The 18,223-nt window shown below is 47.6% G+C and overlaps 1 protein-coding gene across 3 annotated transcripts in view; it reads right to left on the bottom strand.

The window, feature by feature from the left end:
* The window catches only part of OGDH (oxoglutarate dehydrogenase), a 161,160-nt gene that overhangs the window by 92,958 nt on the left and 49,979 nt on the right, over positions 1 to 18,223 (bottom strand). For 2 of the 3 annotated variants that reach the window (XM_075346268.1, XM_075346265.1), the window contains exons 3-4: positions 6,506 to 6,694; positions 4,488 to 4,590 (exon numbers count right to left, since the gene is read on the bottom strand). In XM_075346268.1, the coding sequence (XP_075202383.1) occupies positions 4,488 to 4,590; positions 6,506 to 6,694 (292 nt within the window). Of the gene's footprint in view, positions 1 to 4,487; positions 4,591 to 4,804; positions 4,899 to 6,505; positions 6,695 to 18,223 lie in introns of all 3 variants that reach the window. The other variant, XM_075346266.1, reaches the window with a different exon arrangement.

Genomic DNA, 18,223 nt, shown 5'->3' with positions numbered 1-18,223 from the left:
CCGACTTCACGCGGCCGTTTGTAGTACAGACCGACGCCAGTGACTTCGGCCTCGGTGCGGTGCTCAGCCAGGTGGACTCTGCGAGCCAAGAGCACCCAGTCTTGTACCTGAGCAGGAAGCTGTTACCAAGGGAAGTTGCCTATTCCACGATGGAGAAGGAGTGCCTGGCCATAGTGTGGGCCCTGCAGCGTCTGCAACCCTATCTATACGGGCGCCACTTCATCGTGGAGACGGACCACAATCCCCTCAGCTGGTTGCACACCGTCTCTGGGACGAATGGGCGATTGTTGCGATGGAGCCTTGCGCTCCAGCAATACAACTTCACCATTCGCCACAAAAGGGGCCGTGACCACGGTAACGCAGACGGGCTGTCCCGACAAGGAGAGGTCGCGGACGGGCGCACGGGGGAACACCGGAGTGTGCTGCCCCCTAGCGCCCTCAAAAGGGGGGAGGTGTGAGGCAAATCCCGGGATATGAAGATGAATTATGACTCCAGTCATAATCCCTCATCACTCCCTGGCAGTGCCCCCTCCCTTCTTGTCCTCAGTGTTCCACTTACACCTCCATGGCCATGTCCTGTGATATGGAAATTAGGTGGCTTAGGGACAATGGACACAGGATGACTCCCTGCCGTGACCCTGTAGTGGGGGCTGCTAGCTAGTTAGCAAGGCTATGGAAATAGCCAGACAGAACGACTCCAGTAAAAAATGGTTCATATCTCGCAAGCCATATTTCCGATAAATATGGCAACCATAAAAATGGTGTCTCCGCATGCGGACGATGCCGGCACACCCTTTTTATGGGAGCAGGACATTGGGAAATGCCCCAGGCGTGATATCAGCCAATGGGGAACTGGCAGACAGGTCATGAGTCCCCTCGTTCTGTAGCTAAATTCATAACTGCCACAATGAGAGCATTGGCGTCCGCCTACGACGCTCCCAGGCAAAGTTATGGCCCATATTCCATGTTGTAGATTGTCCATAACTCAAGCCAGGGGTGGAGCAGTGCTCCCCCTGAGGTCACTAAGGTAGGAGGGGACCTGGATCTGCCCAGGTTGATAACCCTACTTCGGCCATTTTCCAGTGTTCTTTTCGCTGGGGGCACGTGTAGGAAACATCTGTGGGAAGGATCCTAGAAACCTGGGTACAGCGCCCCCCTGTGGCCAGACGCAACAAGGTAACTGCTGGAACTGTGTATGCCTGTTTGTAACCCATGCTTTGATTGTAACTGTACTCTGACATATGTATATTCTGTAGATTCCCTATTGTATATATTGTAGTTTCTAGTGTGCTTTAGGCTGATTAAATTATATAATTAATCTTGGGCTGTTCTGTTATCTCGATCTTGAATCCCACGTCTGTGTGTTCGGCTAATAGTTACCGTAAATCGGTTGGTGGCAGCGAATTGTGCCAAGGATTATTGTGGGGAGGCCAGTGAGATTCGGGGAGATTTTATATATTCCGCCCGCGGAGGTCGGGGAATATATACCTTACTCTCACCGGGGACCCTTCAATAATCGGCATAAGTAGTATAGCGGCCTCCTTGCTTATTGTCGGGCAATTCCATAATTGGCCTGACTATAAGAGGGGCGCTAGAGAGCGCGTCACGTGCTCTGTCTGTCGGTCGGGAGGTATAAAGGAGGGGTGACCCCCACTTGTTACCCCCCGATTGTGACGTACTGGTAGCCAGCGCGGGGGATTTCTGAGTGACCCCCCCCGGTGGTTTGTGACAACTTCTAACATGGATTTTCACAGCAGTATCCCAGCCTCATCAAGTCTAAGAGATCTATTTAATAATGAGTGCAGCTCGAATTGTGAAATCAAGTGACAGCTCCGTTCTAAGCCATGTGGACATCACTGCGTAATTGCTCTTCTCCGGGCCTGACCTGTGAGTCACAGCAGAGGGGGACGGCCATAGATTTTATGGCAAGAAGTATTACATGGACCCTAATCTGCACCAGCAAGCTCCGGTGTTTGTTATGTTGAGGGTTATTTGGCGGCTTTGGCCGTGACGCCACAGATCGCTGAATAACGCTGCTATATAGCAACGCAATACAGGCGAGAGGGAAGGTACTGAGTCCGCAACAAGAAGTCACAACATTTTTTGTTATGGTCCCCTGTGGGTGACAATGGGTGCCCCCTGCATTATTCTGCCGGCTAGCAGAAGCATAAAGCGAGTTTTGGCAGGGCAAGTTGTGCAGCCCCTGCCCCAATAAGAAGGTGGTCTGTGATTAGGAAGCAAATAATACCAGCTAACAGGAAAAAGTATCATCCTAAAATGTAATTATCTAGTCTGGACATATACAGATCCCATTTACCCAAATAGACAAATTTGATCTTCCAAAATGTACATTTTCGCCCTCATTCATATAGCGGGTTACATATCCATATAATTCAGGATGCGGTGTATAGAGAAGCGGTCAGTATCCATACTTATACATTTCAGACACTTTATTATCACCAAATTATAAAAATGACAGAATACTTACATGTGTCGAGGTTCTGATCCGATCAGTCCACACACAGACATACTCATGCCCACCACATGCGCTATGCCCCAGCCGGACCCCGCACACCCCCAGGTCATGCCACGTGTGGTTAGTTGGTGGTTGCGGGCTGAACTAATCTATGTTAGTGGTTTTTGGCGTGAGAGCAGCACAAGCCATTGTACTCTAATCCTCTGTTATTCCCCGGGCATCACTCAGAGCTCCGACTAACAGCTTCCAAGGCAGGACAGCCATCGCTACCGGGCCCGTGGCCTCTGATCCTGTTAAAGGTTTTATTGAGGGGTAGCCGGTCATTTACCCAGTGAATTAAGAACCAGTTTTAAACAAAAAGTGTAGGTTAAACAGGAGCCAAAAATGCAGTGTGAACCTAGGCGATATACATGAGGAAACGGTGGTTGACACCTGTTCTCGAATGCCCTGTATATAAGTGTTCGTTCATTTTTTTTTTGTTTTTTTTTTCACTAGGGTGAAAAGAAAAAGCCGCTGTCAAACACCTTTGGCAAAGGCTTATCTCCCCTGAGAGAAAAAGGATCGGGCATTAAAATTCCAACTAAAAACTTCCCAATCTTTCCTTCCTCCTCACAATTTGTCAGCAGAATTCCAAATCAGATGGTCCGGGTTCCCCGATATCGGAGGGTTCAGCTTTCATCCAATGTGTCGCAGATGAGCGTACAACGGGGGCATTTCTCAGACACAATTCCCATCCCATGGGTCATATGACTCGAACAATCAGCATTATAGGGATTTAAGAGTCAATATTTGCCAAAGGCAACCAAACCCCTAAACTAAAGAACTATGAATAAAGCTTAACTTTTATGCATTCAATATAAAGTGTACTGTACACACATATAAGAACACTTAGTGCAGGAACAGCTCATCTAATCCCTTTATGAGATACACAATGTTATCATTCTCCTACTATGATTATTTAATAGTCTTTCCTGTCAGCAACCATTATTAGTAAAGGCTGTCCTAGCACCAGCTGTTAAAATCCTAAAGGTAAAGCTTACCCAACATGTTTCACCTATACAGGCTTCATCAGGGGAAAATTTGAGCCTCACATGTCCCCCTGATGAAGCCTGTATAGGTGAAACATGTTGTGGAGGCTTTACCTTTAGGATTTGAACAGCTAGTGCTAGGACAGCTTTTCCTAATAATGGCTGCTAACAGGAAAGACTATCCGACCATTAAATAAATCACTGTAGGAGAGATAAGATTGTGTATCTCCATAAAGGGATTAGATGAGCTGTTCCTTCACAAATGTTTTTAAATGTGTGTACAGTGCAATTTACATTGAATGAATACAAGTTAAGTTTTATTTATAGGTCTTTAGTTTAGTGGTTTAGTTGCAAACAGTAATTTTTAGAGCGAGGGGCTTCCAAAGAAATATGTCTTTAGGACATATGCCTGAAACGTGCCTAAGGCTGGGATCACACTGCGTTTTGGATCTGTCTAACAGTTAAACTCTCAATATATAGAAATAAAATCACAGATCCGCCATAAGATCTTTGGATGCATCATACTCTATGGGTTCCATAATCTGTTACCTATAGGCTACAATGGCCTCCGATTATTGTATACATATTGAATGCAGACAATAAATGGATCCCATCATCTATAGGCTTCCATGTTGAGTAAAAAATGAATTTATATAATTTATTTTCACCGGATTCTGCGGTTTACTTCACTATTCCATATATGACGGAAATGGAGGCCAAAAAGACATTATTTTGGCCTCCACCGGCAAAAGCTTAGCGTGTATGTCAGGGGTTTTCCTGGCATACATGTTAATGGTATGGAAAAAGTGTGGTGTGCACAGGGTCTAAGATGTCCTGCTTGGTCGGACCTTTCCCGCCAGAGAGAAGCTGTTAGTTGTGAGCTCTGCACCTCCATAATAGCGAGCAGGGAGACAAACAAACGTCTTGGGGGGTGAGAGGGGGCGGTAAGCAGTGACCATACTAGCAGAGCTACTGGCCCTCACCGAGTTTGTCTGAGGATGTGACAATGTCAGCTGGCACACAGGAGTCCAAATCTGCGTCCAGAATGCCCAGTGGGTCAAGCTGGGCAACATGGTGCCCACGGATCTACATAAAGGAAAGGTGCCGGGGTAGAAGAGAACAATGAAAGAAAGACAGAGCATAGACAAAGAAGTGTAAGGGAACAAAGGTTGTTGGGGAATTAAAAGAGATAAGGAGGTAAAGAGAAGGCACCACGTAAAATAACAAAACACAGGAAAAAAAAGGAAGAGGAGGAAAAGCAAAGAGAACAATTACAATGAGTCTGATACATAACCCTCACCGACATTCGGAGGACCGACAATTACTGGAGCGTCATCAAAATTAACAGTGCTAATTCCGAGGGGGTCAAGTTTTGCAATGTTGTGACCCCTTACCTAGAAGCAATGACACAAACTGGTTAATGACACCTCCCCCACCCCGACAGCAGTCACTAAGTAATCAATGTGAGAATAGAGGTGGCTGCCTCAGCAATAAAGAAAGCCGGAAGAGCTTCATGGTGTGGTTAAAGAGCATTTCCTCCTCAGAGAAGAGAACTGAGCAGTACATGTGTGTCCTTCAAGTGTCGTTTTCTGGTAAAGGGATCCTAAAAACTTTTGACATAGAAAGTTTTGATTGGAGGGGGGCTGAGTGAAAGGACCCCATCGATGACCAAAACAAAAAGGGCAGAAGCACTCAGCTGAGCACCGTGTCAGGAGTTTTTGCTCGGGTATCCGCGTGGAGCGGGATTTTACGGAAGTCTATGGACTTTCCATTAAAGGGAACCTGTCACCAGATTTGGCTCCTATATACAGCATTCCAGAATACTGTATATAAGAGCCCAAGCTGCTGTGTAGAATGTAAAAAACCCTTTTAGAATACTACCTTAGGTGGTTGTCCAGTCCAATGGGTGTCACTGCTCTCCGGTCTGATAGGTGACGTTGCTCTCCGGTCCAGCACCTCCTCTCTGCAGCGGTCACCACCCTCCTTCTACCCAGCCCACTGTGGATGATCAGTCTTATGTCATCCACACAGGCTAGCATTGCGCTCCTGCGCAGGCGCACTTTGCTCTGCCCTGCTAAGGGCAGATCAAAGTACTGTAATGCGCAGGTGCAAGGAAAGGTGAAAGATCACCCGCACATGCGCACTACAATACTTTGATCTGCCCTGAGCACGGCAGATCAAAGTGCGCCTGTGCAGGACCTTATCGCCGGCCTGAGTGGATGATGTAGGATGCATCATTCACACTGGCCTCAGAACAAGGAGGACGGAGATTGCCACAGAGAGGAGGCACTGGACCGAGAGCAGCGATGCCCATTGGACTGGACAACCCCTCTAGGTGAGTACATTAAGTTTTTTTTATGTTCTAAACAGTGGCCTGGGCTCCTATACACAGTATTCTGGAATGCTGTATATAAGGGCTCACAGGTGGTGGCCGCAGCTTATAGGGGCCAAATCTTGTGACAGGTTCCCTTTAATCTGTGCACCCCCAATGCTCTTCGAACAGGGCTCACTAATTTGTTTGCACCCCTTAGTTTTAGCCTTAGTTTAGAGGTCCCATCAATCAACAAGCCTGATGTGATATTTCTGCTTTGGTCCTATGTATCAAAAGCTTTCATTTTTCCTCTATAGTTTACAAAATGTAAGTTGAGGGGGCTTTAATGTAATGTGTATAGTGGGGCTCTAGGGTGTGCTCCCCTTTGGCTTTGGAGACTTTATTTTTTCTGGGAAAATAACAAACACCATATCAGAAACCCAGTGGACCCTCATTATACTCAATAGGGAGCAGAGACTAATACACATATTTCTTTAACTGCTCCCTATATTAGCAGAAATGAGTAGTTGTACCCCTGATACTACTATGAACGTCTGCAGGAGACTAAACGGTCTAAAATAAAGCCCCCTGACAGCCTGGAGTACTGCAGCTTATCGACTTAGTGGCGGCCAAATTAGAAGTCAAATGGGAAGAAAGAAGGTGAAAACGTGTGGAAAGGAGAGAACATACCTGATATGCCCGGATGAGCGACTGCACAGCGAGGTGATCTTCCACTAGCTTGTCTATATTGGGCTGTGCCTGCACCAGGGACTGCGCCTGGGAGAATGTAGACAGGCTGCTACCCAGGGGTGGAGGGCTCTGGTACGCCGATCCGGGGGAAGCTCCGGCATTGGCGTTCCGGAAGAAAATGTCCCATGACTGCAAAAAAAATAGAAAAATCACTGTAAATTTATATCGTGCATGTAAATGTAAGAAGACGCTATTTATTAGATGTGTTCTTTGTACTTTATAGCAGCCATAAGTCACAAGGAAAAAAACAAAAAAACAAGAGCTGGAAGTAAGAAAGTGGGATTGTGGTGAGCGCAGTGCCCCATAGCACACAACTCCTGACCCAGCCAATGCTTATAGCCCGAGTACACTCCCACCAGTCATGGCCACATCCTCACCTCTCATTATAATGGGGGCAAAAGCCCTGGAATGACAACCAATAAGGTCATCATCTCATACATTAGTTGTCAGGTAACATTTACCAAGATATAAGGCTATATATTATCTGCAGGGCCCGATACACAGAGAGCTGTCGCCTAGTGATGTTTCGGCTGACGCTATCTCCTCCATACACCAAGAGCTGTAGCCTAGTGATGGTTCGGATCTCCTCCATACACAGAAAGCTGTCGCCTAGTGATGGTTCGGCTGACGCCATCTCCTCCATACACAGAAAGCTGTCGCCTAGTGATGGTTCGGCTGACGCCATCTCCTCCATACACAGAAAGCTGTCGCCTAGTGACGGTTCGGCTGACGCCATCTCCTCCATACACAGGGAGCTGTCGGCCTAGTGATGGTTCGGCTGACGCCATCTCCTCCATACACAGAAAGCTGTCGCCTAGTGACGGTTCGGCTGACGCCATCTCCTCCATTCACAGAAACCTGTCGCCTAGTGATGGTTCGGCTGACGCCATCTCCTCCATACACAGAAAGCTGTCGCCTAGTGATGGTTCAGCTGACGCCATCTCCTCCATACACAGGGAGCTGTCGCCTAGTGATGGTTCAGCTGACGCCATCTCCACCATACACAGAAAGCTGTCGCCTAGTGACGGTTCAGCTGACGCCATCTCCTCCATACACAGGGAGCTGTCGCCTAGTGATGGTTCGGCTGACGCCATCTCCTCCATACACAGAAAGCTGTCGCCTAGTGATGGTTCGGCTGATGCCATCTTCTCCATACACAGAGAGCTGTCGCCTAGTGATGGTTCAGCTGACGCCATCTCCTCCATCCACAGGGAGCTGTCGGCCTAGTGATGGTTCGGCTGACGCCATCTCCTGCATACACAGAAAGCTGTCGCCTAGTGATGGTTCGGCTGATGCCATCTTCTCCATACACAGAGAGCTGTCGCCTAGTGATGGTTCAGCTGACGCCATCTCCTCCATACACAGGGAGCTGTCGCCTAGTGATGGTTCAGCTGACGCCATCTCCACCATACACAGAGAGCTGTCACCTAGTGATGGTTCAGCTGACGCTATCTCCTCCATACACCAAGAGCTGTCGCCTAGTGATGGTTCAGCTGACGCCATCTCCTCCATACACAGGGAGCTGTCGCCTAGTGATGGTTCAGCTGACGCCATCTCCTCCATACACAGGGAGCTGTCGCCTAGTGATGGTTCAGCTGACGCCATCTCCTCCATACACAGGGAGCTGTCGCCTAGTGATGGTTCGGCTGACGCCATCTCCTCCATACACAGAAAGCTGTCGCCTAGTGATGGTTCGGCTGATGCCATCTTCTCCATACACAGAGAGCTGTCGCCTAGTGATGGTTCAGCTGACGCCATCTCCTCCATACAGAGAGCTGTCGCCTAGTGATGGTTCAGCTGACGCCATCTCCACCATACACAGAGAGCTGTCGCCTAGTGATGATTCGGCTGACGCCATCTCCTCCATACACAGAGAACTGTCGCCTAGTGATGGTTCGGCTGACGCCATCTTCTCCATACACAGAGAGCTATCGCCTAGTGATGGTTCGGCTGACGCCATCTCCTCCATACACAGGGAGCTGTCGCCTAGTGATGGTTCGGCTGACGCCATCTTCTCCATACACAGAGAGCTATCGCCTAGTGATGGTTCGGCTGACGCCATCTCCTCCATACACAGAGAGCTGTCACCTAGTGATTGTTCGTCTGACGCCATCTCCACCATACACAGAGAGCTGTCACCTAGTGATTGTTCGGCTGACGCTATCCCCTCCATACACAGAAAGCTGTCGCCTAGTGATGGTTCGGCTGATGCCATCTTCTCCGATCACAGAGAGCTGTCGCCTAGTGATGGTTCAGCTGACGCCATCTCCTCCATACACAGAGAGCTGTCGCCTAGTGATGGTTCGGCTGACGCCATCTTCTCCATACACAGAGAGCTATCGCCTAGTGATGGTTCGGCTGACGCCATCTCCTCCATACACAGAGAGCTGTCGCCTAGTGATTGTTCATCTGACGCCATCTCCACCATACACAGAGAGCTATCGCCTAGTGATGGTTCGGCTGACGCCATCTCCTCCATACACAGGGAGCTGTCGCCTAGTGATGGTTCGGCTGACGCCATCTTCTCCATACACAGAGAGCTATCGCCTAGTGATGGTTCGGCTGACGCCATCTCCTCCATACACAGGGAGCTGTCGCCTAGTGATGGTTCGGCTGACGCCATCTTCTCCATACACAGAGAGCTGTCACCTAGTGTTTGTTCGGCTGACGCAAGTAGCATTACAAGTAGCGGAGACACTTCCACGTGGATCCTCATTAAAATCTATGGAGACCTTCACATCTCTGATTTCACACTGACCGTGTGTCCCACACATGTCCATGTGATCCACACGTGGATATGTCCGTTTTTACCCAGCAGCACAGACACATGGACCCATATAAGTCTATGGGTCCATGAAAAACACGTACCGCACAAGGATGACATGTTTAATATTGCAAAATATAGGAGCTTTGTAATTTAATTCTCACTTTAACCACACAGATGACACATGTACACACGGATGGCCACACGGATGATACACGTACACAGATGACACACGGATGGCTACATGGATGGCTACAGGGATGACCTACGTACTCACAGATGACACTCATACACATGAAGGGCCATATTGATGGACAAAATGGACAGTGCAAAATGTGCGTTTTTTGTGTGGACGTGTGAAGGGGCCTTACCTAGTGTGTATGGGGGCCCTGAGATAGCAGTCGAACGGCTGTCTTTCCCCGACAACCCCATACACTTGCACACTCGTCCAAACGTTCATGTGTTCTCCATGGGGACAGGGGAATATGTCGATACCACATGTTTTAGGAACACAAGAGTGTGTTCAAATTCAACATCAGACACAACTGGGAGGCCCCCTTCAGGTGGGTTTATGTCTTTAACCCCTTTAGCCCCGGGGCACTTTCCGTTTTTGTTTTTTGCTCCCCTTCTTCCGAGAGCCGTAACTTTTTTATTTTTCCGTCAATCTTGCTATATGAGGGCTTGTTTTTTGCGGGAAGAGTTGTACTTTTAAATGAAACCATAAGTTTTACCATATGGTGTACTGGAAAACAGCAAAAAAATTCCAAGTGGGAAAAACCAGCAAAAAAAGTGTGATGGCACAATAGTTTTTGGGATATTTTATTCACTAAGTTTACTATATGGTAAAACTGATGTGTGAGTATGATGCCTGAGGTCGGTGCGAGTTTGTAGACACCAAATTCGTATAGGTTTACTTGTATCTAAGGGGTTAAAAAAAATTCAGAAGTTTGTCCAATAAAAGTGGCGCAAGTTTTGCGCCATTTTCCGAAACCCGTAGCGTTCTCATTTTTCGGGATCTATGGCTCAGTGACTATTTATTTTTTGCGTCTCGAGCTGACGTTTCTAATGGTACCATTTTTGCGCAGATGCTACGTTTTGATCGCCTGTTATTGCATTTTGCGTAAAACTTGCGGCGACCAAAAAATGTAATTTTGGCGTTTGGAATTTTTTTGCCACTACGCCGTTTACCAATCAGATTAATTGATTTTAAATTTTGATAGATCGGGCATTTCTGAACGCGGCGATACCAAATATGTGTATATATATTTATTTTTTAACCCTTTAATTTTCAATGGGGGAAAGGGGGGTGATTTGAACTTTTAGTTTTTTGGGGGGTTTTTTTAAAACTTTTTTTTTACTTTTTTTCTTTTATTTTACTAGTCCCCCATAGGGGGCTATAGCGATCAGCAATCCGATCGCTATTATCTATCTGCTGATCACAGCTATACAGCTGTAAACAGCAGATTCAGTCACTTTTGTTTTCACCCTGCTCCCGGCCGGGTGAAAACGAAAGTAAAACGTCATAGCTGCAGGCGTCATCACATGACCCTGTGCTACGATGGCAACCCCCGAAATTCACGTGATCACTCACGTGACTTCTGGTGGGGGCGGCGGTAAGTAAAAAACATGGCCGCGCCCATAGACATCTCGCTGATAGACTTTGGCAGCGAGATGTAAGGGGTTAATGTTACGGGTGGAAGCGATTCCACTCGGAACATGTAGGCACACATGTCAACTGTTGATAACAGCTGATATGTGCGCCGATCCAAAGCCCCGCGGCAGGGGGCGGGGCTTAACAGGACACGCTCCATGACGGATATATCCGTCCATGGTCGTGAAGGGGTTAACCCAACTTGTTTAGTGGCTTTTATAACTGTACGAAGATTTGGTGAAATCGTTGACTGACGATATAACCAGCTGATCAGCGCTCGCTGCAACAAAAAAGGTTTTTTTGGGAAGTATTTCTTTCCCTCGATCATACTGCTTACATTATTGTGGGCAGCACCTCCCCATTTACACGAGAGGATGCGATGAGGTCAGTATAAAAGGGATACCTCGTGCCAAATTGGCATGAGAAAAAAAAAGCACTGATCGGCCCTGCCCATAAAGGAACACTGGGCCAAGTGCTATCCGATAAAGCATCTGATAGGACTCGTTAGTGCACCCATAAAGTTTAGATGTCAAAGTGCAGAGAATCCCATGTTGTTGTGTGATGTTCTTACTAACATCTTTAGGCTATGTGCGCACTAGAAAAGAGATTTTTCTCAAGAAAATTTCTTGAGAAACTTCTGGGAGTTGAAGATTACTGCACCTGCGGTAAAAAACGAGCCAATTCCGCGGGAAAAACGCATGCGTTTTTGCCGCGGATTTGTCGCGGTTTTACCGCGGTTTTTCCGCAGGTTGGTCCCTGCGTTTTTTTTATGCTGTAACTACTGCAATAAATAATATAGATAATAGATAGATAATCGATAGACAGATAATGGATAGAGGGAAAGATGGATAGATGAATAGATAGATAGATAGATAGATAGATAGATAGATAGAGGAGAAAGACCTACAGTGCCTACAAGTAGTATTCAACCCCCCGCAGATTTAGCAGGTTTGATAAGATACAAATAAGTTAGAGCCTGCAAACTTCAAACAAGAGCAGGATTTATTAACAGATGCATAAATCTTACAAACCAACAAGTTTTGTTGCTCAGTTAAATTTTAATAAATTTTCAACATAAAAGTGTGGGTCAATTATTATTCAACCCCTAGGTTTAATATTTTGTGGAATAACCCTTGTTTGTAATTACAGCTAATAATCGTCTTTTATAAGACCTGATCAGGCCGGCATAGGTCTCTGGAGTTATCTTGGCCCACTCCTCCATGCAGATCTTCTCCAAGTTATCTAGGTTCTTTGGGTGTCTCATGTGGACTTTAATCTTGAGCTTCTTCCACAAGTTTTCAATTGGGTTAAGGTCAGGAGACTGACTAGGCCACTGCAACACCTTGATTTTTTTCCCTCTTGAACCAGACCTTGGTTTTCTTGGCTGTGTGCTTTAGGTCGTTGTCTTGTTGGAAGATGAAATGACGACCCATCTTAAGATCCTTGATGGAGGAGCGGAGGTTCTTGGCCAAAATCTCCAGGTAGGCCGTGCTATCCATCTTCCCATGGATGCGGACCAGATGGCCAGGCCCCTTGGCTGAGAAACAGCCCCACAGCATGATGCTGCCACCACCATGCTTGATTGTAGGGATGGTATTCTTGGGGTCGTATGCAGTGCCATCCAGTCTCCAAACGTCACGTGTGTGGTTGGCACCAAAGATCTCGATCTTGGTCTCATCAGACCAGAGAACCTTGAACCAGTCTGTCTCAGAGTCCTCCAAGTGATCATGAGCAAACTGTAGACGAGCCTTGACATGACGCTTTGAAAGTAAAGGTACCTTACGGACAAGCCTGGCCTCGGCACGGGAGGAAACTTTCAAAGGCTGTCCAGGCCGTGGAAGGCTAAGGCTATGTGCGCACTAGAGCTTTTTACCTGCGGATTTACCCGCGGATTTGCCCCGGAAATTTCTTGAGAAATGTCTGCAATCTTTGTGCAGACATTTCCCATGAAATTCAATGAGAAAAAAAAATAGCTGTGCGCACTGTGCGGATTTTTCTCAAGAAAATGTGCATGTCCATTCATTTCCGCAGGTACCTGCGGTATTCCGGGGGTATTCCGCAGGTAGCAATGATGTGCGGTATACCGCCGGAATAGCCGCGAATTACCTGCGGGAATGCTCATCGCTGCCTGCGGTTTTGCAGGAAGCGATGTCATTATGCCAGGAAGAGGAGGCGGAGCAGAGTAAACACAGACGTCGCACTCCCTGGACGCCGCACAGAAGCACTTCCGTGCGACCTCCAGGTGCCCGTGCAGTCTGTGTCCTGCTCCGGCCTCGCGGCTGCCTGCACTGCAGCGTGTCAGTGCCTGCCCGCAGTGTCAGCAGCCTGTCACGCTGCAGCGCAGATGAACTAAAATGGGGAGACAAAAGGGCGCAATAGGGTCTTACCCGATATAACATATGATGTTAGAGAAGGTACAGTAACACTCACCTGGTGGGGTTGTGCCAGTCACAACTCCTTCAAAGACATGTGAGTGTCCGCGTGGTTCAAGTAGCGGCCCCGTAGGCACGATATAAATATAATGGTGGACAAAAGAAAAACGGGTATATGCCGCGCTTAAAAACCACTGAGTTGGAAGTGATATAATATTTCTCTTTTATTTACAGCATTCCTACGCGTTTCAGAGACAACAGACCGTCTCCTTCTTCAGGGAAAAAAAGAAAACTTTTTTCCCTGAAGAAGGAGACGGTCTGTTGTCTCTGAAACGCGTAGGAATGCTGTAAATAAAAGAGAAATATTATATCACTTCCAACTCAGTGGTTTTTAAGCGCGGCATATACCCGTTTTTCTTTTGTCCACCATTATATTTATACGCTGCAGCGCAGGCAGACACTGACACAGGCAGACACTGACACTGCACTGCAGGGTGTCAGTGTCTGCCCGCAGTGTCAGCAGCTTGTCACGCTGCAGCGCAGGCAGACACTGACATCCTGCAGTGCTGGGAGCCGCGGGGATGACGATCGCTGCTGTCAGGAGGTGAGATCATTACCTGCTGTGACGATCTCCTGCCTCCTGACGTCAGCGCAATGACTGCTGTCTATGCCCGTCTCGCGAGCGGCCCGAGACTGTCACTAGCGGTGACGTCACGGGCTCTCGCGATACGTCTGACAACGCGGCGGGCATAGAAGTCAGTGACAGCGCTGACGTCAGCAGTACAGGAGATGATCACAGAAGGTAATGATCTCATCTATGCTCCTGATGGCAGCGCTCGTCATCCCCTGCAGTGACCTGAGCTGACCTATTGATGTTAGCTCAGGTCACTGCATTGCTCTCCCAGCCAATGGGGAACATTCTGTTCTTCATTGACTGGGACAGCGACTATGGTATGGATTGCCGTGCCCCCCCCCCTTTTTGGATTACGCCGGACGTGGAATTGATTGTGCTCTTTTCAATAAATTGGTTAAAGAGGGAATGTTTTGGGGAGTGTTTTTTCAAATAAAACTTTTTTTGTTGTCTATTTTTTAATTATTACTGACTGGGTTGGTGATGTCGGGTATCTGATAGACGCCTGACCTCACCAACCCCAGGGCTTGATGCCAGGTGACATTACACATCTGGCATCAACCCCATATATTACCCCGTTTGCCAACGCACCAGGGCGCGGGATGAGCTGGGGCAAAGCGCCAGGATTGGCACGTCTAATGGATGCGCCACTTCTGGGGCGGCTGCGGCCTGCTATTTTTAGGCTGGGGAGTGTCCAATAACAGTGGACCTCCCTAGTCTGAGAATATCAGACCCCAGCTGTCCGCTTTACCTTGGCTGGTGATCCAATATGGGGGGACCGCACGTTTTTTGTTTTAAATTATTTATATCATTTAAAATAACAGCGTGGGGTGCCCACTGTTTTGGATTATCAGCCAAGGTGAAGCTGCCAGCGGTGGTCTGCAGGCTGCAGCCATCTGCTTTACCCTAGCTGGCTACAAAAAATGGGGGGACCTCACGTCGGTTTTTTTTAATTATTTATTTATTTTATGGCTAAATACAAGGCTATCTATCTATCCCTATCTATCCCTCTATCTATCTATCTATCCATCTATCCCTCTATCTATCTATTCATCTATCTATCCCTCTATCTATCTATTCATCTATCCATCTTTCCCTCTATCCATTATCTGTCTATCGATTATCTTTATTATTTATTGCAGGGACAAACCTGCGGTAAATCCGCGGTAAATCCGCGGTAAATCCGCGGCAAATCCGCGGCAAATCCGCATGCGGATTTGGTGCGGATTTTTTCCGCAGGTCCGGAAATCTTTCACTGGCAGAAGTTTCTCAAGAAATTTTCTTGAGAAACTTCACATTTCTAGTGCGCACATAGCCTAACAGTAGTTCCATAAGCCTTCCACTTCCGGATGATGCGCCCAACAGTGGAGACAGGTAGGCCCAACTCCTTGGAAAGGGTTTTGTACCCCTTGCCAGCCTTGTGACCCTCCACGATCTTGTCTCTGATGGCCTTGGAATGCTCCTTTGTCTTTCCCATGTTGACCATGTATGAGTGCTGTTCACAAGTTTGGGGAGGGTCTTAATTAGTCAGAAATGGCTGGAAAAAGAGATAATTAATCCAAACATGTGAAGCTCATTGTTCTTTGTGCCTGAAATACTTCTTAATACTTTAGTGGAACCAAACCGAATTCTGGTGGTTTGAGGGGTTGAATAATAAATGACCCTCTGAATAAACTTTTCTCAATTTAAAAAAAAAGAAATAACATTCTTTTTTGCTGCAGTGCATTTCACACTTCCAGGCTGATCTACAGTCCAAATGTCACAATGCCAAGTTAATTCCGAATGTGTAAACCTGCTAAATCTGCAGGGAGTTGAATACTACTTGTAGGCACTGTATATAATGTCCCACCCCCTGCATATTCTAACCTGGCACCCTTTAGTGACTTTTATGTGGCACTAAAGGGTGCCTAGCCTTGTATTTAGCCATAAAATAAATAAATAATTAAAAAAAACCCACGTGAGGTCCCCCCATCTTTTGTAGCCAGCTAGGGTAAAGCAGACGGCTGCAGCCTGCAAACCACAGCTGGCAGCTTCATCTTGGCTGGTAATCCAAAACAGAGGGCCCCCCACGCTGCTATTTTACATTAAATAAATAATTTAAAACAAAAAACGTGGGGTCCCCCCAAATTGGATCACCAGCCAAGGTAAAGCGGACAGCTGTGGTCTGATATTCTCAGACTAGGGAGGTCCACTGTTATTGGACACTCCCCAGTCTAAAAATAGCAGGCCGCAGCTGCCCCAGAAGTGGCACATCCATTAGACGTGCCAATCCTGGTGCTTCGCCCCAACTCATCTAGTTGCCCTGGTGCGTTGGCAAACGAGGTAATATATGGGGTTGATGCCAGATGTGTAATGTCACCTGGCATCAAGCCCTGGGGTTCGTGATGTCACGCGTCTATCAGATACCCGACATCACCAACCCAGTCAGTAAGAAATAAAAAATAGACAGCAAAAAAAGTTTTATTTGAAAAAACACTCCCCACATTACCTCTTTCTCCAATTTATTGAAAAGAACAATCAATTCCACGTCCGGCGTAATCCAATAAGGGGGGGGCGGGGTCCCACGGCGATCCATACCATAGTCACTGTCCCATTCAATGAAGAACAGAATGTTCCCCATTGGCTGGGAGAGCAATGCAGTGACCTGAGCTACCATCAATAGCCCAGGTCACTGCAGGGGATGACGAGCGCTGCTGTCAGGAGGATAGATGAGATTATTACCTTATTACCTGCTGTGATGATCTCCTGTAGTCCTGCCATCAGCGCTGTCACTGCCTTCTATGCCCGCCGCGTTGTCAGCAGTATCGCGAGAGCCTGTGACGTCACCGCTAGTGACAGTCTCGGGCCGCTCACGAGACGGGCATAGACAGCAGTGACCGCGGTGACGTCAAGAGGCAGGAGATCGTCACCGCAGGTAATGATCTCATCTCACCTCCTGACAGCAGCGCCAGTTATCCCCGTGGCTGCACGCACTGCTGTGTGTCAGTGTCTGCCTGCGCCGCAGCGTGACAAGCTGCCGATACTGCGGGCAGACACTGACACACTGCAGGGCAGGCAGCGGCGGGACTACAGCGGGACACAGACTGCACGGGCACCCGCCGGACGTCACACGGAAGCGCTTCTGTGCGGCGTCCAGGGAGTGTGATGTCTGTGTTTACTCTGCTCCTTTTCCTCTTCCTGGCATAATGACATCGCTTCCTGCAAAACCGCAGGCAGCGATGACCATTACTGCAGGTAAATCGCGGCTATACCGGGGGTATACCGCACATCATTTGCTACCTGCGGTATACCCCCGGAATTTCGCGATTACATTACAGTGAATGGAGTGAAATACCGGGGGTATACCGCAGCTACCTGCGGAAAATAATGGACATGCTCATTTTCTCAAGAAAGTTTCTTGAGAAAAATCTGCAGCGTGCGCACAGCTATTTTTTGTTCCCATAGGTTTTGCTGGGAAATGTCTGCAGAAAGATTTCAAACCTTTCTCAAGAAATTTCCGCAGCAAATCCGCGGGTAAAACGGCCTAGTGCGCACATAGCCTTATGGTGTTTTGTTGTGACGAGTATTACTGTCCCACGGGTCCAGTGCTCTGCATGGAAGGTCCAGTGATCGCTGCTTCCGGGGCCCCTAATGACCGCTCACCAGACTGACCCATAACTGGATTCCGACAAATAGCAAATCCCTTGTTTTCAGTAAATTCAGCAAAAAGGGAACCGGAGACATTCCCCAAGACAGGACTTTGTCTGGAGGCTAAACTGTCAGCAAAATACTATTTCCTGCTGTTTGGGAACACAAAGTCCTAGTGTATCTCTGACGTAACCTCCCGTAGAGCGGGTTACAGGAAAGCCAAAATACCAGCCGGGCCAGGACAGCTTCTACTACGGACAAGTCTAATATGCCCGGATTGCCCTGTACAACCTGTGTGCATGCAATACCTCCAGCTGCCCTAGATCAAAGCGCTCCGGAGGGGGCCACTAATTCCCTAATATTCCTTTATATGAGAACGGACGGACAATAGATCAAAGCGCTCCGGAGGGGGCCACTAATTCCCTAATATTCCTTTATATGAGAACGGACGGACAATAGAGCAAAGCTGCAGAGAAGTCAGTCAGCAGCCGGTCAGCAGAATAGATTTTGAGTAGCCTATGTGTTCTCTACATTAAGGATCAAGAAGCAGAGATCCGGAAAAAATTAAAAAAATGTCTTTAAAGGGGTTTACACTAACCCAAAAAAAACACAA

Source organism: Anomaloglossus baeobatrachus, chromosome 4 (genome assembly GCF_048569485.1).
Source record: "Anomaloglossus baeobatrachus isolate aAnoBae1 chromosome 4, aAnoBae1.hap1, whole genome shotgun sequence".
Taxonomy (NCBI): Eukaryota; Metazoa; Chordata; class Amphibia; order Anura; family Aromobatidae; genus Anomaloglossus; species Anomaloglossus baeobatrachus.
The sequence above is the reverse complement of the archived record's forward strand: the minus strand, read 5'-3'. Positions and strand labels throughout refer to the sequence as shown.